Genomic DNA, 25947 nt, shown 5'->3' on the forward strand with positions numbered 1-25947 from the left:
ATGAAATATGCAAGGTACGTTCACACTCGGTATCATGATTCAATACACTTTAGGTCAATATCACACCGGAGTTCTCCTTTAACTATTTCGTTACTAGATTAACTATGATTGTAGCACACACCTGCTTTTCAGGAGACAGTCCAGATGCAGCCATGTAGCAGCTGCCAATGGTTTTGATTTTCTCTATCTCCTGGAAGTAAGCCTCTTCCAGTAGCTAAGGGAACAGAGAAAAAAGATTAAGTAAGCCTGTCTCTCAAATTTAAATTTCTCACTATTACAGTATATTATGATAAAGAAGTGAGCATTTGCACATTTGAAATACATTCCATTAGTAACATCCGAGCTGCTGTTATCCGTTAAAACTATCAGCATGTCTATAGTTGGGCTTTGACGACATTTGGCACTAAGAGGATGCTGCACAAATCCATATACCTCATCAAAGTCTGCGATGATCTCATTAAGAAGACGCAGACACTCCACATCTTGATGAATCAACTCTTTCTTCTCGTAATAATCTGTAAAGCCTGGAATGGAAGCAAACATCACCCCAACTCGATCGTAGGATTCAGAGAACAGGTCCTTGGAATCAAAATAATTCACACAGAGAAAATTATTTATACTTACGGATTAATGAAAGTGCTATTTAACTACTGAAATTTTAATTGTAAACAATAGCTGAATAATTATATTATTTATATTATTACTTATTTTCTGACCAAAGATTAAACGATTAGGATCTGCATTCAATAATCCATGCAACTACCTCATTATTTCTGTCTCTCTCAAGAAAGTGCCGAGCGACATGGGCAGGAAGGATGTTGTACAACAGACATTCATTATGCTCCCTCAGTTCCTTCATGTCCTCCACTTCCTGTCTGGCCTTAAGACGCCACAGGAAGTCAAGCCTGGCTGTAGTTTCTAACTGTAGGATTAGGCAGAAATAATTTCTTCAATCATACTGAAATAAAGCACAGATGAATATATAAAACTGCATGTGAGTAATAGATTTTTTATTATTTTTTTAAACAACAGGATGATAATTATAGCTAAGTGACCATTTGATTATTGTTAACTGATACGGTTGAAGTTAAAAGTTTACATACACCTTGCAGAATCTGCAAAATGTTAATTATTTTACCAAAATAAGAGGAATCATACAAAATGCAAGTTATTTTTTATTCAGTACTGACTTGAATAAGATATTTCACATAAAAGATGTTTACATATAGTCCACAAGAGAAAATTTATATATTATATATAATATATATATTAATATTTATAAAAATGACCCTGTTCAAAAGTTTTCATACACTTGATTCTTAATACTGTGTTGTTACCTGAATGATCCACAGCTGTTTTCTTGTTGTTGTTTAGTGATCCAACAATGACTGTATGATTTTGGGATTCATCATTTCACACTGAGGACAACTGAGGGACTCATATGCAACTATTACAGAAGGTTCAAACACTCTCTGATGCCTCAGAAGGAAACACAATGCATTTAGAGCCGGGGGTGAAAACTTTTGGAACTTGAAAATCTGCAAATTTTACTTATTTTGTCTTCCGGGAAACATGTAAGCATCTTCTTTAGCATCTGAAGGGCAGTACTAAATGGAAAAAATATGATATTTAGGCAAAATAAGAAAAATGTATACATCTTAATTCTGTTCAAAAGTTTTCAACCCCCAGCTCTTAATGAATCGCGTTTTGTTCTGGAGCATCAGTGAGCGTTTGAACCTTCTGTAATAGTTGCATATGAGTCCCTCAGTTCCTCAGTGTGTAAAAATCATACAGTCAATGTTGGAAAGGGTTCAATTACACAAAAATGCTGAAAAATTTGTGGGACCTGAAGGACTTTTCTGAAGAACAGCAGGCAGTTTACCTGTTCAGGACTAACAAGGGACTCTTGAGCTTTAGATCATTCAGGTAACAACACAGTATTAAGAATCAAGTGTATGTAAACTTTTAAACTTTTTTATAAATTCAACTATTATTTTTTTCTTGTGGACTATATGTAAACGTCTTTTATGTGAAATATCTTATTCAAGTCAGTACTAAATAAAAAATAACATGCATTTTGTATGATCCCTCTTAGTTTGCTAAAACAATTAACATTTTGCAGATTCTGCAAGGTGTATGTAAACTTTTGACTTCAACTGTATAATTCAACATAAATATAATTTTTAATTGTTAATGGATAGTTCACCCAAAAATTCTGTCATTAATTACTCACCCTCATGTAATTGCAAACCCATATGAACAGAATTTCTTTTTTGGGTGAACTATCCCGTTAAATAAATATATAATGATTTTATATTATTTAAATCACGAGTAGGAGCATACTGTATAAAAAATTCCTATAATGAAACATTTGAATAAGCTTTTAATAGAATACCTGTCTACTGTTGTAGAGGACGACCACAACAAACATGGCCATTAGCAATACAGAAACGCCTTTGCGTCTGAGGTATTGAGATCTGGGCAAAACACACAAATACAGTATATGTCAGAAGGGCCACAACAATTCAACAGTCCAAGTATTTTGTTGACAAATCTACACTTTCTTATACTGTAACTTTGTACCTCTGAATTTGGCCGTTTTGGTGTTGGCGGATAAAAAGCACATGGAAGGCTACCTCAATGAGGTATGTGTAAACTGCAATGACTAAGATAAGTACTGCTAACTTCAACAGACAGCTGAGCCTCAGGAACACAGCACAGGTGACCATGGCCAGCACACCACTCAAAACAAAGAACTGCAGAGAGACAGACAGAATTAAGCGTACTGCATTTAGAGGAGTGACTGATCATGAAATGGTGTAAAATTTGGATGGCTTTATCAGAATAAGCATTACTGAAAGTTGTCACACTTATGTATTTAATATGTATCTACTGTACCTCAGGATGGGTGCAGATGTTTACTGGCCACTGTGCGCCTTGTTCTGAGTTCTTGTTACTTTCTTTAGCCTCTTCAACTGTGTTACACCACAACTGTACAGTATAAAAAAATGGTAGACAGGTTAAGAGAAGCATTTTAAAGGGATAGTTCACCCAAAAATGAACATTTTGTCATTAAGTATTCACCCTTATGTTATTCCAAACACAAAAGACCTTCATTCATCTTCAGAGCTCAGTATTTTTGGACTAGTTTAACAATATCCTTACTACCTTTCTAAGCCTTGAATGTGTCAGTTGCGTTGCTGTTTATGCATGGTCAGAAAGCGCTTGGATTTCATCAAAAATATATTCATTTGTGTTTCAAAGATGAACAAAGGTCTTACAGGTTTGGAACGACATGAGGGTGAGTAATTAATGACAGAATTTTCATTTTTTAGTGAACTAGCGCTTTAATTTCGTCGAAACGGCTAGTATTTCTGGCACTCACAATATCACAGGAGGCCACACCAAAGTTAATGGCAATAGCGGTGAGGGTGAGCAGGTTACGGATGCTCTTGGTCTCGTGGATCCAGCAGCACAGATGCTGTAAGTACGGCGGGGAGCACTTAAATTCTTCAGCCAGTGTTACCAGAAGAAGTAGCACGTAGACAAACAGGAATACTAAAAACTGGATTACCATAGGACAGATTCTGTGTGACAGAACAATACCAAAAATGTAATACTGCTACATTTCAAAAATCAAATAAAGTGCACATTAGGCTTTTGAGAGAATAGTAATATCTCACTGTGGTGAGGGGATAAGGGCCTGAACGGCCATGATGAAGAGGAGCATTAGGAATGAGCAGGCCAAGTTGGATTTGAACATCTCGTCTCTCATTTGAGAAAACTGAAAGTACAAATTTACTGTGGGCCTAGTTATAAGTCAAAATGCTGTACAAACTTTAAAAGCTGTTTCTCTGCGGTCCATACCTTTCCCTCGATGTGTCTGTCTTTGAAGACCAGCGTGAAGGGTGTGATTTGTTCTTTGCGCATTCGCTCACTACTGCGCACCTCGATGGCTTGCTTGATTCTCTTGTTGATTTCTCGAGACCCAGCACAATGAGGAGTAATATGATTGGGCAGCTGCACCAGGGAGCCATTGGTGAAAGTGGCTAAGATCTAAAAGATGAAAAAACAAAAGCAATACATCTATTTTTGAAGTGGAGAAAAATTCTAGAACTATTTTTAATAGAAAAGAACACTGGTTATTAGTTTTCTTTTTATCATATTGGATGTATATTGTAAATATATTTATTTTTACGTACTAATTTCTTTAAATCAAATTAAAAATTATTAATTTAAATTAATTTAAAATCATTTCATTCATTCATAATTATAATGATATAATGCTAATTGAATCATTAATTACTGACCCTCGTGTCATTCCAAACTTGTAAGCCTTTCGTTCCTCTTCGGAACACAAATTAAGACAACTTTAATGAAATCTGAGAGGCTTCTGACCCTGCATAGACAGCAATGCAACTACCACGTTCAAGGCCCAGAACGGTATAGGCATCATTAAAATAGTCCATTTGACATCGGTGGTTCAAACTTAATTTTTTAGAAGCTACGAGAACATTTAATAATTTCTTCTTTTGTTTTTTTTATTCTGTTGTGCATGAAAGAAGATATTTTGAAGAATGTTGGTAACCAAACTGATTACGTAGCCAGTGACTTCTATAGTTTGAAAAAAAAAAATACATACAGGGTTCCTACAGAGACTGTAAAATGTGAAGCACATGCAAATACCAAATTATTACAAAACACTTTTATTATAGAAAAACCACAATTGATTAATCTTAAGGGATTTGTATTTGTGTATACTTTCTTTTTTCTTTGTTTTGTTAACTACTGCCTTAATGGTTTGATGTTTTCTTCTGTTTAAGAAAAAAAGAAAATTGCGATTTGCGAAATTGCTCCGAAGTCCTGAAAAAAAAAAGAAAGCTCCTCGAAAAGCAAAATTAAAAAATGAATGGCTCTTTTAATTTGATCTGGTTTTTGCTAGTGAATCGCTTAGAGCAGTCAATTAGAGCAGTCTTAGCATAAATTACTTGATTCGGTTCATCTTTTCCTTTTTTTCCACATCTTCAGCCATATCAGTACTACTACTCGCTTAGCTAACTAGTTTTATGAAATGAACTGAAATAAGCGAAAAAGGTAGGATGGGGTTATTTTGTGCTTATTGAAAAAAACTTATTTAATAGATACATTGTCTTTCAATAATTCAACCACTTTTCATATACCTCTTTAGGAATATTGCTATAAGGGTTTTCCAGGCCTTAAATTTTAAATTCAAGTACTTTCAAGCACTTTAAGCACATTGTATGAACCCTGTACAAAAGTCAGTGGCTAACTGTTTGGTTACCAACAATCTTCAAAATTCCTTTTTTTTGTGTGTGTGTGTGCTATAAAATAAAATAAAAACTCACTCAGGTTTGGGACAAGTGGAGGGTGAGAAAATGATGACAGAATTTTAATGAAGTAAACATGTTTTTGTTTTGTTTTACTTATAAATTATTTTCTAATGTAATGGACCGTGCCACTGAAGCTGGTGATAAAGTTACCAAAGGATTCACTGAATAACACAGTGTGGCACTTTTTAACAGGTTTAATAACTTTATTTATCTTATGACTAACTAGAGAGGGCTTTCAGATCTAAGTAAGGTTTATGAGGCTCAGACTCACGCAGTTCATTCCAATGATGTTATCGAAGGGAAGCTCAGCACTCCATGTGGTCTCATCCTTGCTGGTCCTCCGGACTTTATGGGGTTCCTTGTCTTCCTGGGGCGTATGGCAGATCAGAAAAGTGTCGATCTTGTGCTTTCGTAGAAACTCATTCCGCTCATGGCCTCGACCTTCTTCTGTCTCATATACCCCTGCTAGACAGTCCAGGGTTGCTCGTGATATATGAATCCTCCTATTATTATACAATTAGATTCATTATTCTAATATCAATTATATTCAGCTAAACATATGACAATGCTAATGATCTGGTGTACTTGCCCTGGGATTCCTCCAGCCTCTAGCATGTTGGCAACATCTACGTCCCAGGACCAAACATCAAACTGCCATTTCTGCAGACCCAAAACGCCACACAGAACCGAGCCAGAGTGGATGCCGATACGCATGTCCACATCTCTCTTCAGCTCCTTACGTACATAACTGACAAAAAGAATGGGAAGCTTAACATCATAAAAATTTTGTTTTCATCAGCAGAATTAGGGTCTTTGCACACTCCAGAATTTTCAGAAAATTGAACCTGATCCAATTTTTTTATGACGGACAAAAGTTTTGGATGCAGTATGTAGACATGATTGACTTTGTATTTATTTTTTAATGTGCGAAAATTTCGGATGTCAAAAGTTTACATACACCTTGCAGAATTTGCAAAATGTTAGTTACTTTACCAAAATAAAATGGATCATACAAAATGCATGTTATTTTTTATTTATTTAGTACTGACCTGAAAAAGATATTTCACATAAAAGACATTTACATATATTTCACAAGAGAAAATAAAAGTTGAATTTATAAAAATTACCCCATTTAAAAATTTACATCATTGTTTCATTGTCTTTTTGTTCAGTGAGAGTTTTTCATGAGTCCCTTGCTTGTCCTGAACAGTTAAAATGCCCGCTGTTCTTCAGAAAAATCTGTCAGGTGCCACAAATTCTTTGGTATTTGAACCCTTTCTCAACAATAACTTCATGATTTTGAGGTCCATCTTTTCACACTCAGGGTCATTGCACACTGAGTATGAAATTTTTGCATGTTAAAAAATAAATATGACGTCACATTTTACGCGTCTCTGTCTGTTATCAAAACGTTTGGATCAGGTTCAAGTTTTTGCGTCTGTAGCAAGAATTTTGATAGGAAAGGATGATGAAAACGAAAAAAGAAAATCATGAAATTTTGTGCAATGAACTTAAGGACAACTGAGGGAATATGCAACTATCACAGAAGGTTAAAATGCTCACTGATGCTCCAGAAGAAAACATGATGCATTAACCGGTGAAAACTGATCTTCAAAGATACAATGTTAATAGATTACACTAACATGAAGCTGCCTTTACCCATACCCTGGAGTTTGTTCACTCTCTGGTTATGAATCTAAGTAAACAATTAAATAAATTTGCATCATAATATTGTGTATCTGCAATCCCAAAAGTTGATGATAGGACAATATGATTATGTTGATTTTTGCCCAACATTAAATATAAATGTTCCAGAATATCAGGTGTGTCCAATCCTGATCCAGGAGGGTCAGTGTCCTACAGTTCAGCTTCAGCCTTCAACATGATGTCTCCAGTAATCTTGAAGTCCTTGACTAGTTGGTTCAGGTGTATTTAACTAGGGCTGGACCTGAACTTTGAAGGTCAATAAACCTCCAGAATCAGGATTGGACACACCTCCAAAAGATCAATGAAAGTGCAATGTTTTGATTGCGCCACAGAGTAACTCACTGAAGAAAATATATGTATGAAACACTTGCTTACAATCTGCACATTAAACTGGGACAAACATTCAGAATTACACACAAAACCTTAAGGTAGTTGTACAAATCATGCAGCACACACCGTATAGTATTGATCATTGCCAGACCCATCTCCACACAACAGCGAGCATGTGCAGTTTGGGGCTCAGGGACCCCAGACACACAGTAATAACAATCTCCAAGAATCTTTATCCTCATGCAGTGATTCTCCTAAAATATCGAAAGATATCTTTCAGTTTTTATTATTGCTTTTGGCACTAAAACTAAATGTGATTGCCAAGAAATTTAGAATAGCTGCAACAAAATGTAAGACAATGACCATAAACCTTTTCCCCAACTGTGAAACTCAAAGGTTAATCTTTCTCACCTCAGCAAGGCGATCAAAGCGGCCGAACAGCTCATTGAGTGTGCGCACCAATTCCTGAGCCGACATGGTCATGGAGAGAGTGGTAAAGCCTTTTATATCAGCAAACAGGATACTGAGACAAGACCACATATACATGTTCATATCATGCAACCTAAATGCACTGGAACATAGTACTGCACAGAGAGCTGCATGTACCTGACATCTTTGTATTGATGGATGTAGGTCTTATGGAATTGTTGAGGTAGCAATTCATCATCCATAGCAGTCATATCACCAATCATCTCCGTAACAATAAATCGAGGAAGAATGGACATCACCAAGCGCTCCTAATGCAAAACGATTCCTCTTCAAAAGTTTTATATTAATGATCTAAGAATATCTTATTAGGTCAAGAATCTCAAACCTGTCTCTGGTTCTCTCGTTCCATTTTGACTCGTCCTTCAATGCATCGCCGAGTCTCAAGGAATGCCTGCCTTTGGGCGCGATCCGATAAGTAGTGGATAAACAGCCCTGCGGTATTCATACCCATGTACAACAGACCTTTTGCTAGTAACTGAAAAAAAAAACCAAGAATAAAAGTTAGCACAGTTTCTGAAATGAACATGACGACCCTCATTCAACTTTCAAGTTGACCAAGTGGTTGAAGATTGTCTTGAGATGATGGCTTATTCATTTGTCATTTCAAAGAAGCACTGATTTCCTTTTACTTTTGATTCTAATGTGAGTATCTAAGGTTTGATGAGCTTGGAGCTTGAGCGTGGAATCTTCTTTACCTTTCTTACAATGGCTGCATCATTGTAATTCCTAAGTGCATCCACCAACAGGTGCAAGGCAGCGGTGAAGAACCCTATGCAGATGGACCATAGTAGAGGTAGGGGCAAAAGTGTGTAGGTGGCGAACAGGGTGAAGAGCACATACCAGGACTGGTCTTTCTCCAACCCATATGCCAAACCACCTAGCACCTGCACCGTCTGGGACAACCAACTTGCCAGCCCAGCATAGCGCAGGTAATCTGGAGACATCAATCCTTTACAGGTCAGAACTAAGACACATATGACTGCTGCAAGTCCCATGAAGAGCCCAGCCAACCATCCTCGCTGAGAGTTCACCATCTCAGGGGCCACAGCTAGGTAGATGAAGAGAATATAGAGTTTGGTAAGGATATCGATAACATTTGTGACTACAAGGGAAGTTCGGCGCTGACCCGATGAATGCTGCTGGTACAGATGCTCGAGATCATGAGATTTAAACTTGTGGTGGAGAACTGGAAGGAAGATGCCATACACTGTGGAGCCCCAGCTTACGAAGAAGTCAGCATCACAGAGCGAGTCTGTGGATTTGCGTGTGCAGGTGGAATTTCGTTCTTGTAATGGATGGATGCGGGCTGCTGAGGAACGGCGCTTATGAATGCCTACGTTGCCCCGCGCAGCTTTGTTACGAATCTGCCTGTTGATGTCATCGATGTAGGCATCGGTAACAATGATTTTGCGAGAATTGGCTGCTCGCCCCTCATGGTGGATCCCTCGCTGGTCGATAATGTGGCGTACTGCATTCTGCCACATTAGCTGCTTGTGTTTCAGGTTGGAGGAGGCAGCTGTGCATAACTTAGGTGGAATAGTGACTTCTGTAGAACTCAAAGCCATGATCTGAACCTGATCTGAGGAGGCTTTAGATCCCAAAACTCAGCTCAAGACCTGTATCAACTGCACAAACCTAAAACAAGACAGAAAAGAAAATGATTTAATAGTCTGGATGGAACACTGAAGTTGTATCAGAATGAAACCCAAAAAACAAACTTTAACATTAAATAACATTGTATGTAACATGACAATACACAAGCACAGAGCCTTTTAAAATACCCCAGAATACGCTCAAATCTGGTTCAATACCACCAGAACACCCCAAATGAGTTGTTTTTACCCTAAATAATACCCTAAATTAGTTTCCACAGAATACCCATAAAAAAAGTTAACAATGACCAAAATAAGGTCAGTACTTCAAAACAAGTTTAGTGCCCCCCAGAATACCCCCAAATGAGTTTTTTATCCCCAAGAGTAACCTAAAATTAGTTGAATACTCCCCATAGTACCCGTGAAACGACTTCAGTATCCCATTACAGTTACCAAAACAAGGTCAGTACCCACTAAGACTCCCAAAACAAGTTCAATACCTCCAAGGATTCCCCCTAAAATTATTTAATACTCCCCCAAATAGCTCTAAAACAACTTCAGTACCCCTTAACAAATACCAAAACAAGGTCAGTACCACAGAGTACCCCACGAGTTAAAAATCCTCCAAAATACCCCTAAAACAATTTCAGTACCCCAAAACAAGTTTAGTACCTCCCAGAATACCCACAAAATTATGTTTATACCCCCAAGAATACCCTAAAATGAGTTTAATACTGCACAAAGTACCCCTGAAACAAGTTCAGTGCCCCTTAACAATTACCCCAAGATTCCCAAAACAGGTTTAGTACCCTCTAGAATACCCCCCCCCCCCCAAAAAAAGTTAAAGACTCCCAAAACAAGTTCAGTATCCCATAGAACAGCCCCATAGTTTTAAAATACCCCTAAAACAAGTTCAGTACCCCCAATACTCCCAAAACAAGTTCAGTACCCTCCAAGAATACCCCAAAATTAATTTATTACCTCCCGAAATACCCTTAAAATGAGTTCAGTACCCCATAACAATTACAAGGTCTATACACAAGTTGAGTACCCTCCGAAGCACCCCAAAACAAGTTCAATGCCCCCAAAGACTTACAAAACAAGTTCAGTACCCTCCGGAATACCCCCAAAAATTAGTTTATTAATCCCCAAAATACCCCTAAAACAAGGTCAGTATACTAGAGTACCTCACAAGTTCAGTACCATTCCAAATACCCCTAAAACAAGTCTAATACCCCCCAGTTCAGTACTCCTCAAAATGATTTTTCGCCTCTAAGAATACTCTAAAATTAGTTTAAGACTCACCAAACGCATAAATTGATTTAAACATATAGACAAGCAATGAAAGTAAAAGTAGGTGGAAGGATACTTGCCATTGATATGGCGCTGCAAGCTTGATAAATCATGTAACGTTGCATGCATCTGCTCCTCTATGAACAGTATCCCAGTTAAACTGATCCAGACCCAAGCAAATGTTTAAAATGGTTCATTCTTGTCCCTCAAAGGTGGGATACTCTGCAGCTGAGCACAGAATGAGTCTTCTTTGACAATTTTCCCATCTGCGATGCCATGCACCATAACTATGCTTTGCATAGTTATGTAAATTACTCATCCTGATACCTTCCAACCATGTTATCCGTGACCTCGCATTAACAAACTCCTTGGCATTGGTTGAAGCCCACTCCAGTCCTGTCTGAGGCTGACTGAGTCAGTTTGGAGTAGCGCTGTCTTCAGGTAATGAAGTGATTGCTCTGCCAGATGGTCTGAAAAGCTGCCTTGACCCTTCCGAGAGGTAGCAGAGCACAATCTGCTGAAGCTTATCCTATGGAAGAATCACAACTCTTGATGGAAATGTTTACAGGCAAAAATAAGTGGACTTAAGTGAACTCCGCACCGAGGCAGTGAGAAAGGGGCTTGGGATCTAATGCACATGCACACAAAAACACACTGAGAGGCAGTAATAGGTTGAAATATAGAGGATTATCTACTCAGCAAAAGCGCACGTGATCAATTAAGGCCTCATGGTCACAGCTAACAGGATAATGTCTGTGACAGGTGAGTTTATGTGTGGAGGTAATTTCTAGTTTAAAATCGAATTGCTTTGGAAATGTATTTTTGGAAAGCTGCTTGTTTATTCTATGTTTCAAAAAGTTAATGTAGTTGATTTTATGGAAAAAACAGTGATCAAAATTAGAAAACAGTAATGACTAAAGCACAAAAGAAGATTACAACTAAAATTTTAGAGGGTTACAGCTCAAAAATCAGTAGGTGTAGAGGCCCTTGTGTTGAATGACTTTGCACATCTGTGGCCTCAGGATGTCACTAGTTTCTCACATCAGTGCTAGTGTGATCTTGGTCCACTCTCTTCCATAGTTTAGTAACTGTAATGAGTTTCTTAACCGCCATAACTTTTTGATTTTGAGTTTGGTCAGGACTCTGGCCCAGCATTTCATTATTTCACTGTTCTTACCTTCAAGAATTGCCTTACCTGTTTTCCATTGTGATGGGGCATTGTCTTGCATGAAAATTGAAGGCTGATTATGAGGGAAAAAACTGCATGTTGTTGAAGGAGTTTCTGATACATATTTGCATTCATCCTGTTGTAGCAAACTCCTTCTCCCTCAAACCATGACACTCCTCTACCTTTCACTTACTTATGCACTTATGGGCTTCAGTCTTTTCCCAGTTTGGCGCCAAACAAAATAACTTTGGATGAGTTCTTCTCTCTACACACAACATGCTCTTCAGCAAAGGTCAGCTTAGCCTTTTGATTCCTTTTGAGTTTAGTTTCTCCAGTGACATCCAGGCCTGATTACTGCCACACCTGTTCGCAATCAAGAAATCACTTAAATAGGACCTGCCTGACAAAGTGAAGTAGACCTAAAGATCCTCAAAAGCTACACAACATGTTGAGATCCAAAGAAATTCAGGAACAAATGAGAAAGTAATTGAGATCTATCAGACTTGAAAAGGTTATAAAGCCATTTCTAAAGCTTTGGGACTCTAGCAAACTACAGTGAGAGCCATTATCCACAAATGGCGAAACATGGAACAGTGGTGAACCTTCCCAGGAGTGGCCGACCGACCAAAATTACCCCAAGAGCGCAGCGACGACTCATCCAAGAGGTCACAAAAGACCCCACAACAACATCTATAGAACTACAGGCCTCAGTTAAGGTCAGTGTTCATGACTCCACCATAAGAAAGAGACTGGGCAAAAATGGCCTGCATGGCAGAGTTCCAAGACAAAAACCGCTGCTGAGCAAAAAGAACATAAAGGCTCGTCTCAGTTTTGCCAGAACACATCTTGATGATCCCCAAGACTTTTGGGGAAATACTCTGTGGACTGACGAGACAAAAGTTTAACTTTTTGGAAGTTGTGTGTCCCATTATATCTGGCGTAAAAGTAACACAGCATTTCAGAAAAAGAACATCATATCAACTGTAAAATATGGTGGTGTTAGTGTGATGGTCTGGGGCTGTTTTGCTGCTTCTGGACCTGGAAGACTTGCTGTGATAAATGGAACTATGAATTCTGCTGTCTACCAAAAAATGTCCGGCCATCTGTTTGTGACCTCAAGCTGAAGTGAACTTGGGTTCTGCAGCAAGACAATGATCCAAAACACACCACCAAATCCACCTCTGAATGGCTGAGGAAAAACAAAATGAAGACTTTGGAGTGGCCTAGTCAAAGTCCTGACCTGAATCCTAATTAGATGCTGTGGCATGACTTTAAAAAGGTGGTTCATGCTCGAAAACCCTCCAATGTGGCTGAATTACAACTATTCTGCCAAGATGAGTGGGACAAAATTCCTGCACAGTGCTGTAACAGACTCATTGCAAGTTATCGCAAATGCTTGATTGCAGTTGTTGCTGCTAAGCATGGCCCAACCAGTTATTAAGTTTAGGGGGCAAACACCTTTTCACACAGGGCCATGTGGGTTTGGGTTTTGTTTTCCCTTCATTATAAAAAAAACTTAATTCAAAAACTGCATGTTGTGTTCACTTGTGTTATATTTGATTAATATTTAAATTTGTTTGATGATCTGAAACATTAAAGTGTGACAAACATGCAAAATTATATGTAATTATACAGGTCCTTTTCAAAAAATTAGCATATTGTGATAAAGTTCATTATTTTCTGTAATGTACTGATAAACATTAGACTTTCATATATTTTAGATTCATTACACACAACTGAAGTAGTTCAAGCCTTTTATTGTTTTAATATTGATGATTTTGGCATACAGCTCATGAAAACCCAAAATTCCTATCTCAAAAAATTAGCATATCATGAAAAGGTTCTCTAAACGAGCTATTAACCTAATCATCTGAATCAACTAATTAACTCTAAACACCTGCAAAAGATTCCTGAGGCTTTTAAAAACTCCCAGCCTGGTTCATTTCGCAAAACCGCAATCATGGGTAAGACTGCCGACCTGACTACTGTCCAGAAGGCCATCATTGACACCCTCAAGCAAGAGGGTAAGACGCAGAAAGAAATTTCTGAACGAATAGGCTGTTCCCAGAGTGCTGTATCAAGGCACCTCAGTGGGAAGTCTGTGGGAAGGAAAAGGTGTGGCAGAAAACGCTGCACAACAAGAAGAGGTGACCGGACCCTGAGGAAGATTGTGGAGAAGGACCGATTCCAGACCTTGGGGGACCTGCGGAAGCAGTGGACTGAGTCTGGAGTAGAAACATCCAGAGCCACCATGTACAGGCGCCAGGTCAAGCCACTTTTGAACCAGAAACAGCGGCAGAAGCAGTGTTCCAAAGTACTTTTTTCGGATGAAAGCAAATTCTGCATGTCATTCGGAAATCAAGGTGCCAGAGTCTGGAGGAAGCCTGGGGGGAGGGAAATGCCAAAATGCCTGAAGTCCAGTGTCAAGTACCCACAGTCAGTGATGGTCTGGGGTGCCATGTCAGCTGCTGTGTTGGTCCACTGTGTTTTATCAAGGGCAGGGTCAATGCAGCTAGCTATCAGGAGATTTTGGAGCACTTCATGCTTCCATCTGCTGAAAAGCTTTATGGAGATGAAGATTTCATTTTTCAGCACGACCTGGCACCTGCTCACAGTGCCAAAACCACTGGTAAATGGTTTACTGACCATGGTATTACTGTGCTCAATTGGCCTGCCAACTCTCCTGACCTGAACCCCATAGAGAATCTGTGGGATATTGTGAAGAAAAAGTTAAGAGACGCAAGACCCAACACTCTGGATGAGCTTAAGGCCGCTATCGAAGCATCCTGGGCCTCCATAACACCTCAGCAGTGCCACAGGCTGATTGCCTCCATGCCACGGCGCATTGAAGCAGTCATTTCTGCAAAAGGATTCCCGACCAAGTATTGAGTGCATAACTGAACATAATTATTTGAAGGTTGACTTTTTTTGTATTAAAAACACTTTTCTTTTATTGGTCGGATGAAATATGCTAATTTTTTTAGATAGAATTTTGGGTTTTCATGAGCTGTATGCCAAAATCATCAATATTAAAAACTACTTGAACTACTTCAGTTGTGTGTAATGAATCTAAAATATATGAAAGTCTAATGTTTATCAGTACATTACAGAAAATAATGATCCTTATCACAATATGCTAATTTTTTGAGAAGGACCTGTATATACACCACTGTAATTATATAAAGGAAATTAGCACCAGGTGCCAGATTGACACCAATAACTTGGAGGTATTTGTAAGTAATCTCTAATTTAGTTTTTCTTTTTTCAAATATCTCATCTTTTTATACAGTGCTTCAGAATACTTAATTTTTGAAATATGATTTTAGGATAACTCCAAATAGGACTAATGAATGACCTTGAAATTTATGAAATTGTAGGTTGTTCTCTAATTTTGATCTCTACTGTATACACAGAGTAGCTAAATGTATAGACTAGTTATTACAGGCTAGATCGATTGTGATTGGTTGACATCTACTATTGAGCAGACACAGTGCAGTCAAGGTTTTACTTAGAAGGCCAGGCCGCTGATTCAGGGAATGTCGGAATTAAGCTGGATAAAGTGCTTCTCACTGATCTGGTTACCAACAATATGTGCCAGGTCAGAAAGTGACTGAACCATCTGTTTCCTTTAACACACATAAATAATCTTGCTTCTCACTTGAGTGGATGACTTGAGCTAAACGAGGTTGAGGTGCCTTGACCTGCTGACTTAATTTTTGCAATATTTGTAGTATGTATATAATGCAATAGTCTAAAGGGCCATTTACACAGAATGGGTAAATATGTGCTAAATGGTCACATTTGATTGTTGTGCAGTCTAAAATCATAGCACTTGAGTTAAAAGCATTCAACTTTTATGAAGGCCTTGTTTTTTTTTCACTCCACTGTCTCTCATTTTTTTGTGACACAAAATTCATTCTGTGTAAATGGCCCATCATTTTGTAGCTTTTGTGAAACTGTTTTAGTTTGTATTTTGTCATAATAATGCACAAAAAGGCAAAAAGTGATTTACATATTCCTTTATTTCGCTATATAAGCCGAATGGAGAAAGTAAATGCATCTGTGCATAAAACAGAGCCACTTTTCCCATTGAGCAGTGGCCTTGGCATCCATGTAAACAGGCCTCATCTTTGTATTCTGCATAATCACAAACATGCTTCTTACTCATGCCTTACTCAGAAAATCAATGTCACACAATGAAACAAAAGTGACTCCAGTTAAAATATTTGATATTGTGTAGTGAATGTAGCTAATCAAACATATAGTAGTATCAGTATGACTCATCTTTTTACATTTTGGATGATGCAACTAACATTGTTTGGGTAAATCTTACATTGTCGAACATAGCGAACAAGGCAGCACATTATCAGATGCCCTTAAAATAAACAAATGCAACAGAGATCACAAAACGTGTACTTTCAGATAAATATTTAAAAATATAAATAATGGTTACATTGCACATGTACACTCACATAGTGTTGTAAACACCACAGTTCCATAAAAAAATACAATATTTGATATACTTGCATTACAGTGATTGTTACCTACATTGAAGTGGTAATATACAAGGGCCAAACAAAACATTGTTGAACTAATGCATGTTGGCACATCTACACAGCTCTGCTAATGTAACAGTTTTATCTCAGTTATATTTATTCCAGTGTTGGTGTAAACAAAGCCCCTTTGTTCTTGTGTTATCCTTGGACCAGATACCATCACTGTTAGTCTGTGACGGATTTACAGATAGTTTCTTTCATGCCTACAACACTTCATTTATTTGTGTCAACATCAATAATGGTAATATTTCTAGTTTTCCAAATAGCGAAATCCCCCAAATGTTGAGTAAAGACTGGTAAACAGCACTTTGTTATTTTTATACAGTCTTGGCACTAGTGACCACAACTTATACTAGAGTACTGTTCAAAAGTTTGGAGTTGGTATGATATATATATATATATATATATAAAATGCTTCTGGAAGTCTCTTATGCTTACCAAGTCTACATTTACTTGATCAAAATACTGTGAAAAAGTAAATTGTGAAATGTTATTACAACTTAAAATACCTGTTTTAATTTATGTTATATTATAAAAATGTTATTTATTCCTGTGATGGTAAAGCATCAGCTCTCCAGTCTTCAGTGTCATATAATCTTACAAAAAAAAAACTTTTGTAACAATGTAATTGTTTTAACTTTTGAATCAATTTAACACAAACATGCTGAATAAAAGTAATATTAAGGTAAAGAATACCTTAATTACTCCCAAACTTTTGGAAAGTAGTGTACAGTTGAGGTTTACATACACCTTGCAGAATCTGCAAAATGTATGTAATTTTTTATTTAGTACTGACCTGAATAAGATATTCCACATAAAAGACATTTACACATAGTCCACAAGAGAAAATAATAGTTGAATTTATAAAAATTACCCAGTTCAAAAGTTTTATACACTTGATTCTTAATACTGTTTTGGTATCTGAATGATCCAAAGCTGTTTTTCTTTTTTTGACTTTCTTTTTTAAACTGCCCGCTGTTCTTCAGAAAAATCCGTCAGGTCCCACAAATTCTTTGGTATTTGAACCCTTTCCAACAATGACTGTATGATTTTGAAATCCATTTTTTTCACACTGAGGACAACTGAGGGACTCATATGCAACTATTACAGAAGGTTCAAACACTCACTGATGCTAAAGAAGGAAACAGAATGCATTAAGAGCCAGGGTTTTAAACTTTAGAACCGAACGAATGTGCCGAAGTATCATATTTTTTTTAATTTAGTTATGCCCTTCAGAAGCTAGAACTCAAAACAAGTTACATTTTTTTAGGTTTAGGCATCAGTGAGCATTTGAACCTTCTGTAATAGTTGCATATGAGTCCCCCAAAAATGCTGAAAAACCAAAGAATTTATGGGACCTGAAGGATTTTTCTGAAGAACAGCGGGCAGTTTTAACTGTTCAAGACAAACAAGGGACTCAGGAACAACTATCACTAAACAAAAAACAGTCTTAAGAATCAAGTGTATGTAAACTTTTGAACAGGGTCATTTTTATAAATTCAACTATTATTTTCTCTTGTGGACTATATGTAAACATCTTTTATGTGAAACATCTTATTCAGGTCAGTACTAAATAAAAAATAACATGCATTTAGTATAATCCCTCTTATTTTGGTAAAATAATTAACATTTTCCAGATTCTTCAAGGTGTATGTGAACTTTTGACCTCAACTGTACGTTTGCTAAGTCCATTACAAATACTATATATATATATAGTACCATAAATACATAACTGATTATATCTCTTGAAATTTGATTTTCTCTAGAGAGTAGAATATAGTGCTAAATCTGAGTTGTATTTATTTATGTATCTTTTGACAAATAAGTACCGTTATATTGCACTAACGCAAAGGTATTGAACAAGTTACATGTTCTTCTCATGCTTTCCCTCCTCTTTGGAGTAAGCTAAGGTGAAGTGGAGGAAAACCTGGGAATCATCCATTTAGGTCATGGCATCCCTGTGAGGTGCGTTGGGATTAAACAACAGCATTAGAATGCTAAGACTCACAAATCAGTTGGTAAATAAGTGGTCTTTAACCTGTATGTCTATAGAAGCAAAGCAGCACAAAAGTCACAGGACAAACTGGGAAAAAGAAGGGACCACCAATGCCATCCTCATACTTCAAAACGATGTGACGTGCACATGATCTGGGCTGAGGTCTGACAAATAAGTTTCCCTAAAGAAGAACTTTTGACATCAACATATATATTACATTATAAACAGGACAGCCATGGTGACACTGTCATAGCTGTATGTCAAGCTGTTTCTAAGTCTTTGTTGGAGTCCAGAGGCTTCTCCATGTGTCTTAAGCGTAATCTTCACTGAGAAGGGAACTCTGCAAATGCGAGGTAACTCTCCAACTCCAACTAATGGCAATGTGAAGCTGATCAACTTAAAACAAGGGAACATGGTTAAATTTCAGCCTTGAAGAGTCATTTGTTGGTTTCTGATGAAATTTTGAGGTTAAAAAGAAAACACTTTTGTGGTGCTACAATGTTATTTGTACTTTAGACATTCTGATAGCATATTTAAACTGCTTTTAATGCACATTTAATAATCAAAATAATAAATAAATATATAAGCAATACAATTTCAACACAGCAAGCAAGCAACCAACCAAAACAAACATAAAGAATGTTCTTTTTTAAAAAAAGAAGAAGAATATTCAGATGGCACGATGAAGATGAACACGATTTGTTTTATGGCATATCTCAGACATGATGTGGAGGATGCGTTTGTAATGGAAACCATGTGAGATGCACTTGTGTGTGGGCACACGCTCCTACTTGATATTCTTGAGCAGGGATGTGCGAGCGTTAACCACTGCTTTAAAGGCGTCCTCGCTGCCTGGGGCCACACACTTGTCTGGATGCAACAGTACAGCCAACTTCCTGTATGCCTTGTTGACTTCCTCCCTACAAGCACAGAATGAGAAAACCCTATTAGTCTCAGTTTGCACACATCAAACAGGCTTTTAAAATGCTGATATGGCGAACCGCTGCGGTCCCACTAAAGAGGGATCACGGTGAAGAATCAGCTAATGAAGATAGGCTTGGCCCCGTACACGGATTGTGATTGGCTGGGAATGAGGAATGACACAAGCCCATGATTGGTTTCTCAGAGTGTTGGGGAAATCTCAAAGAGGCTGATTAAGCTGGCAGGAGAGAATTAGGGAGGTAATTGGATTGAAGGCATTCTCTAATGATCTGACCCAGCCAAGCTAACACAACAATAATACTGAGACAATATAATTAAATGGGAAATACCAGTATCAAACTGTTTTCGAACAGAATTAACTGTTTGTTGCTTGCTATTAAGAATCTGATATTGTATTAAATATTCCAGAGAGCTGATTAGTAAATACTGGTATATAGTAAATAACTTGTATTCTAAATGGTTATTAAAGCAGAGGTATGTTCTCTGTCACTGGTGGGCATTGAGTATGTGTTAAATGAAGATGGGAACTCACTAACCTATTAACATCAGTTGGCTCTTATAACTTCCGAGAGGTTAAGTGGGGTTTAAGAAAATGGAGCCAAATCAACATCCTCATCCAGATGCAATGCCAACAGGGCTTGCACTAGTGATATCTGCTATTTTTAAATGATAGCTCATAAACTTTTCCGCATTTGGCTGATTAGTGCTGCAAGCCAGATTTTTGACGGCATGACGTCCGGAGTTCATAGTTATTACAAACACAGCTGTCTAGGCCAGGTTAAAAAAAAACTTTAGAAAACAAGGTGGCCTATGTAATATAATAAATGCAATTTGTAATTTATTTTAATACCTAACAAATTGTAAAATATTACATGTATGGCATTTTTTTCAAACATCAGTCACTATGCATGCTTTTTTTAGATATCCACACTACCTACTATTTTTTCAGTTGATCACAAGATCACCATCACATAAATATATATTATACAATAAATCAGATTTATAACATTGTCAAATCACTGCTGTCAGACATTAACAAAATTTCCTATTTAATATGCTCCATCAAGCAATTTCATATTTACTCTGTATATACAAACACTGCTGTTTAAAAGTTTGGGGTTAGTAAAAAAAATATATTTTTAATAAATGAATACTTTTATTTCGCAAGGATGCATTACATTGATCAAATGACAGCAGAGACATTTATAATACTATAAGGATTCCCTTTTAATTTATATTTTAAATAAATGCTGCTCTTTTTAACTTTCTATTCTATTCAAAGAACCCTGAAAAAAAATCAGTTTTACAAAAAATATTAAGCAGCACAACTGTTTTCAACACTGATAATAATAAGAAATGTTTCTTGAGCATAACATTAAAATAACATTTTAAAACATATTATATGAGGAAACTATGGAAGCCCGTTTCAGTCACTGAATAAAAAAATAATAAAAGTAATTGTGAACTTTTATCTCACAATTATGACTTTTTCTTGCAATAGCAAGTTTACATCTCATAATTCTGACCTTTTTTTCAGAATTGCGTGATACAAACTCTCATTTCTTACTTTTTTTCACAAAATTGTGATATAAACTCGCAAATACAAGTTATAAATCAGAATTGAGTGATATAATCTCACAATTCGGACTTTTTACTTGCAATTGCGAGTTTACATCTGGTAATTCTGACTTTTTCTCTTAGAATCCTGATATAAACTCGCAATTACAAGTTATAATATCAGAAGTATGTGATAACTCACAATTCTGACTTTTTTCTTGCAATTGCGAGTTTACATCTAGTAATTTACATCTAGACTTTTTTTTATCAGAAACATGATATAAACTTGCAATTACGAGTTACAAAATCAGAACTGGGTGATATAAACTAACAATTCTGAGAACAAAGTCTTTTTTCCCTTAAAATTGGACTTTATAATTCGCAAATGCAAGTTTATATCTTATGATTCTGAAAAAAGTTACAAAAAGTCAAAAATCACAATATTATTGTTTTTGCCTATATTTGAATAAATTAAGTCTTTGTGAGCAAAAGAGGCAACAAAGCCCATTATATAGACCAATAATCAATATCTTAAAAGCCATTCATCCAGAGTATAACATGTTCAGCAGCACTAGCAGAGACATTTAGCATATGATTTACCTTGTAGCCCCAGGTTTAACACCCAGCATATCCCAGCTGTCTTTGCTGTTGCGGATACGTCGTATAGTGTCGGCCTGTTCTTTAGTAAAACCTACATTGACCTCTGGAGCGGGTCTCTTCCCTCCATTTTCACACATGTCAGTTATGGATGAGAAAAAGGCCTGTGGAGGTGGACAAACAGTAAACATACAATAGTCATTTTTAAAGGGAACCTCTGTATTGTATGACTTGTATGGCTTAATATAAAGTAAATGATGTCACAAAGATTTACATAATTAAAAAAGTCCACATAGTTTTATACATACCTGTTGCTATTTTTACCCCAACACAACTCTGAAAATATAATACTGATACAATGCCACATTGTGCAGCATTTGGTTGTAATTGTCAGTCAAAGGAAAACAACAGAAGCAATGTGTGTCTTCACTGCTTTCCTAGCGATAAGAGGAGAAAAGAATGGGAAGAAGCCTGTGGACGAATAAAACTTCCTAAAGACCTGCGTCTTTGTTCTCTTCACTTTAGTCCCGATACCTTTGAGGCTTTTAATAAATCACAGCTACTGAAAGAGCTTACAAACAGCAGAGACAAGAAACGCTAGATGCCATCCTGGCAGTATGTAAACATGCCACTGAAGGAGTTTCTCAGCATGAGTTTCACACAATATCCAGGGGCATTTAGACTCCTTGTGGGGAAAAAAAAAACTTGCATTGCAGTAAAATAGCAACAGATATCATTTACATTATATCAAGTCATACAAGCCTTAATACCTGGGTTCCTTTTAAAAAGATAACAACAGGGTTGTGAACTGAAAAGAGTTATATGAGAGTGCATACCTGAAACATTTCATTGATGCCTTCACCACTTTGGGCAGAAGTTTCAAAGTAATGAAATCCTCTGCTCTCGGCCCAAAGTCTCCCCTCACTCTCATCCACCACTCGCCTTTTCGTCAGGTCAACCTTTAAGGGTGAGAGATCTCACTTTATAACAGTCTCTCTCATATGAATCATAGATGACATAATGATATTTAAGTACTAGTGGCACCTTATTGGCACATACGACGAAGATGATGTTCTCCATGTTGGCCTGTGAGCCCATTTCCTGCTTCATCTCTGTGAGCCACATGTCCAGAGCATCAAAGCTCTCCCTCAGACCAACATCATAGACCAGAATCACCCCTTGAGAGTCTTTATAAAACTCATTGCGAACCTGTAAAAGGCACAACATCAATTTTCTGTAACATCAGACTCTCACAGCCCTCACAAGCCAGAAATCTGTGATCAGTCTCTATTGACAACGAGAAAAATGTTAAACGCTGATGCCATCAGGTTCTTCAGGGAGGACATTACATGGACAGCAACTCAATACTACCACACTGTGGTTAGTTAGGTTTATTCATAGAGCAACAACAAAATCTATTCTTGATTACGTGCAATAAAAAGAGACATTTGTTTACACATTATTTTAATATGCCTTTTAAACGCACTTTATTATATGCATACACATACAAATATCAAATAAATCAAGCAGTACCTCATAAAAGAAAGGATGTCCAGCCATATCAAAAATGTTTACTTTTATCTCCCTGTCTCGAACCTGAACCCTTGAGTTAAAGACAAAAATGAAAGAAAACAATTTAATTTACATTTCATCAGTGAATCATAGTAATATTTACTATTTATTATCACTGCAAAATGATAGAATGATAGATTCAATTAACTTTAAATTAAATGCTTTTCTTACTTAGATTTTTGTCTGGTTTCCAGCTAAATTATTTTCTTGTTTTCAGAAAAGAACAAGTCAAAATGGACTTAGAATAAGCAAAATAATCTGCCAATGGTGTAAGCAAAAAAAAATTAAATAAAAATCTTATTTCAAACATAAAACAATTATGAACGATTAAAAATAAAACGATTATTTTTCTTACCCTAGTATTGGCAGATTATTTTGCTTGTTTCAAGCCAAAACGTACTTAATTTTGACTTGTTTTTTTCTGAAAACAAGACAATAATTTTTACTCATCTAGAAAATCCTTCTTGATTTATATATATTTTTAGAAATTATGGCTGGAAAGGAGAAAAAAAAAATCTGAGTAAGAAAAGCATTTTTGCAGTGTGCTTGCCTGTTGCCTTTTGAACCTAAGACAGTTGAGGTCAAAAGTTTACATACACCTTGCAGAATCTGCAAAATGTTAAGAGGGATCACACAAAATGCATGTTATTTAAAAGACATAACAATATTTCACAATAAAAGATGTCTACACACAGTGCACAAGAGAAAATAGCTGAATTTATTAAATTACTCTGTTCAAAAGTTTACATACACTTGATTCTCAATACTGTGCTGTTCCTTGAATGATCCACAGATGTGTTTTTTGTTTAGTGATAGTTGTTCATGAGTCCCTTGTTTGTCCTAAACAGTTAAACTGCTTGCTGTTCTTCCGAAAAAAAATCTTTCAAGTCCCACAAATGCTTTGGTTTTTCAGCATTTTTTTTTTTTATTTGAACCCAACCCTTTCCAATGACTGTGTTATTTTAAGATCCGTCTTTTCACGCTGAGCATCTCAAAATCATACAGTCATTGTTGCAAAGGGTTCAAATAAATAAAAATGCTGAAAAACCAAAGAAGCTGGGATCTAAAAGATTTTTCTGAAGAACATCAGGCAGTTTAACTGTTCAGGACAAATAAGGGACTCATGAACAACTGTCACTAAACAAAAGCTGTGGATCATTCAGATAACAACACAGTATTAAGAGTGAAGCGTATGTAAATAAATTAATCTATTATCTTCTCTTGTGGACTAAACATTTTTAAATGAAATGTCTTATTCAGGTCAATACTAAATAAAAAAATACCATGCATTTTGTTTGATCCCTTTTATTTTAGTAAAATACTTACATTTTGCAGATTCTAGATAGAAATTATTTGTCAAATCTACATCACTTACTTGGTTACACCATAATCTATCCCAATAGTGGCTAGATACTTAGGCACAAACCTCTTCTCACAGTACCGTTTAATAATGCAGCTCTGCAACAAATAAACAGAAATATTATGACATATTACATGTTTTAGGTAACCTTGCATGCTACTATACCTGCTTTGCAAGATAGCCTAAACGCAAAATCATACTGAATGAACAGCTCGTAAATGAAACACAGTATCAGTATCCATGTAACGTTATATCAAATTCACAACAATACTAATATACACGTATAAGGGGAAAGCAGATTTTTCTTAGACAAAACTTCAAGTTCAAACTAATATGTTAAAAAGGAAACAAAGATCATGTTAATAAACAAATATAAAGAACCAAGTTTGATGTCTGTATGATTCATAACAGTCTATTCTTACCTTGCCCACCTCTGCATTTCCCAGACTAATGACCTTAACCCGTAACGACTTCTTGTTTTCTCGTCTTTTCTGAACATTCGTGTCCATATTGCACTTATTCCCAAACCTCGTCCGAACGAGGAGATGAAATATCTCTAAATTCACGTATGACTATGTCTGAGTCGGTCAGTCCGTAAACACAGGGAGCAGCTGGCTATGTGGCTAACAGAGAGCCAGTGTGTCACGGAACATTATGGATAACATTTTTCCATTAACCGAAAGTACATTTCACGCATGTTTTTCCGCCGACAAAAACCGCGTATATTTTAGCAGATATAATTATTTAAACTCGACATGCTAACGGGCTAGCTGCCCTAGCAACGACTATTTGCTTACACGATTAAAGACAACAGATTCAACAGAGCCTTGTGCTATTGAAATAAATATAAACATATAAACATGTGGATTCAAAACAGCCTTTTACATGATATATTTAATAAAGAGGTTAATGGAAATTATGAGAAATAAGAATAATCGTGTAATCAAAACATTAGGGCAAAATTTAGTAAACGGAGGAGTGTTTCTATGGCGACAGCAACCTTCATACACAGATTCGACAGAGGGGAGTCAATTGGAGACGTCCGATTCGTGAACGAATCATTACTTTGGATAGAATGAATCATTTGAATCGACTCACAAACCATTCGTTCGTGATAAATAGGAGTGAATTAGTTCCAGCGGATCTCGACTCACTCAACGACTGAATCAAAAACTATATTTGTAACATGTCCGACTCGTAATGTGTCGAGAAAAGATGAAGTGATTACGAGATATTTCAGTGAAGAGAAAATTTGACATAAAATGGAGATAAAGTAAGTCTTTAAAACTGAATTTGTGTGCTTACGAGTATGATATGTGGTCCTGATGGGTAATATCGATTTTTCTTTTATGCCGAAAATCATTAGGATATTAAGTAAGATTATGTTCCATTAAGATATTTAGTACGTTTCCCACCGTAAATATATCAAAACTTAGT

The 25947-nt window shown here is 36.6% G+C and overlaps 2 protein-coding genes across 2 annotated transcripts in view; both read right to left on the minus strand.

The window, feature by feature from the left end:
• The window catches only part of LOC141295553 (adenylate cyclase type 8), a 15011-nt gene extending 5569 nt beyond the window's left edge, over positions 1 to 9442 (minus strand). The window contains exons 1-16 of the mRNA XM_073826783.1: positions 8573 to 9442; positions 8203 to 8352; positions 7995 to 8125; positions 7800 to 7911; positions 7515 to 7642; positions 5941 to 6099; positions 5623 to 5854; positions 3868 to 4056; positions 3684 to 3784; positions 3386 to 3587; positions 2899 to 2991; positions 2584 to 2756; positions 2396 to 2477; positions 764 to 922; positions 433 to 579; positions 122 to 214 (exon numbers count right to left, since the gene is read on the minus strand). Coding sequence (XP_073682884.1) covers positions 122 to 214; positions 433 to 579; positions 764 to 922; positions 2396 to 2477; positions 2584 to 2756; positions 2899 to 2991; positions 3386 to 3587; positions 3684 to 3784; positions 3868 to 4056; positions 5623 to 5854; positions 5941 to 6099; positions 7515 to 7642; positions 7800 to 7911; positions 7995 to 8125; positions 8203 to 8352; positions 8573 to 9442 — 3021 coding nt within the window. The remainder of the gene's footprint in view (positions 1 to 121; positions 215 to 432; positions 580 to 763; positions 923 to 2395; positions 2478 to 2583; positions 2757 to 2898; positions 2992 to 3385; positions 3588 to 3683; positions 3785 to 3867; positions 4057 to 5622; positions 5855 to 5940; positions 6100 to 7514; positions 7643 to 7799; positions 7912 to 7994; positions 8126 to 8202; positions 8353 to 8572) is intronic.
• A 6492-nt stretch (positions 9443 to 15934) lies between these two features.
• Positions 15935 to 25467, minus strand: dnajc27 (DnaJ (Hsp40) homolog, subfamily C, member 27). Its single transcript, XM_073826812.1, has 8 exons — positions 24933 to 25467; positions 24526 to 24608; positions 23112 to 23181; positions 22623 to 22787; positions 22415 to 22537; positions 21582 to 21742; positions 19274 to 19402; positions 15935 to 18878 (listed from the first exon to the last, which is right to left on the minus strand). The coding sequence occupies exons 1-8, from the start codon at positions 25017 to 25019 to the stop codon at positions 18875 to 18877; spliced, it is 822 nt and encodes a 273-aa protein (XP_073682913.1). The 5' UTR covers positions 25020 to 25467; the 3' UTR covers positions 15935 to 18874.
• Between the last annotated feature and the right edge of the window lie 480 nt (positions 25468 to 25947).

The sequence above is a fragment of the Garra rufa genome, chromosome 21 (genome assembly GCF_049309525.1).
Source record: "Garra rufa chromosome 21, GarRuf1.0, whole genome shotgun sequence".
NCBI classification, from domain to species: Eukaryota; Metazoa; Chordata; class Actinopteri; order Cypriniformes; family Cyprinidae; genus Garra; species Garra rufa.

Bases quoted from the DNA above. Each gene is read 5' to 3' on its own strand.
- dnajc27 (XM_073826812.1), bottom strand. From the start codon at position 25,019: ATGGACACGAATGTTCAGAAAAGACGAGAAAACAAGAAGTCGTTACGG. The intron at 24,609-24,932 runs GTAAGAATAGAC...TATTTGTTGCAG, and splicing joins GAAATGCAGAGGTGGGCAAG to AGCTGCATTATTAAACGGTA. The intron at 22,788-23,111 runs GTACTGCTTGAT...TGCCTTTTACAG, and splicing joins GACATCCTTTCTTTTATGAG to GTTCGCAATGAGTTTTATAA.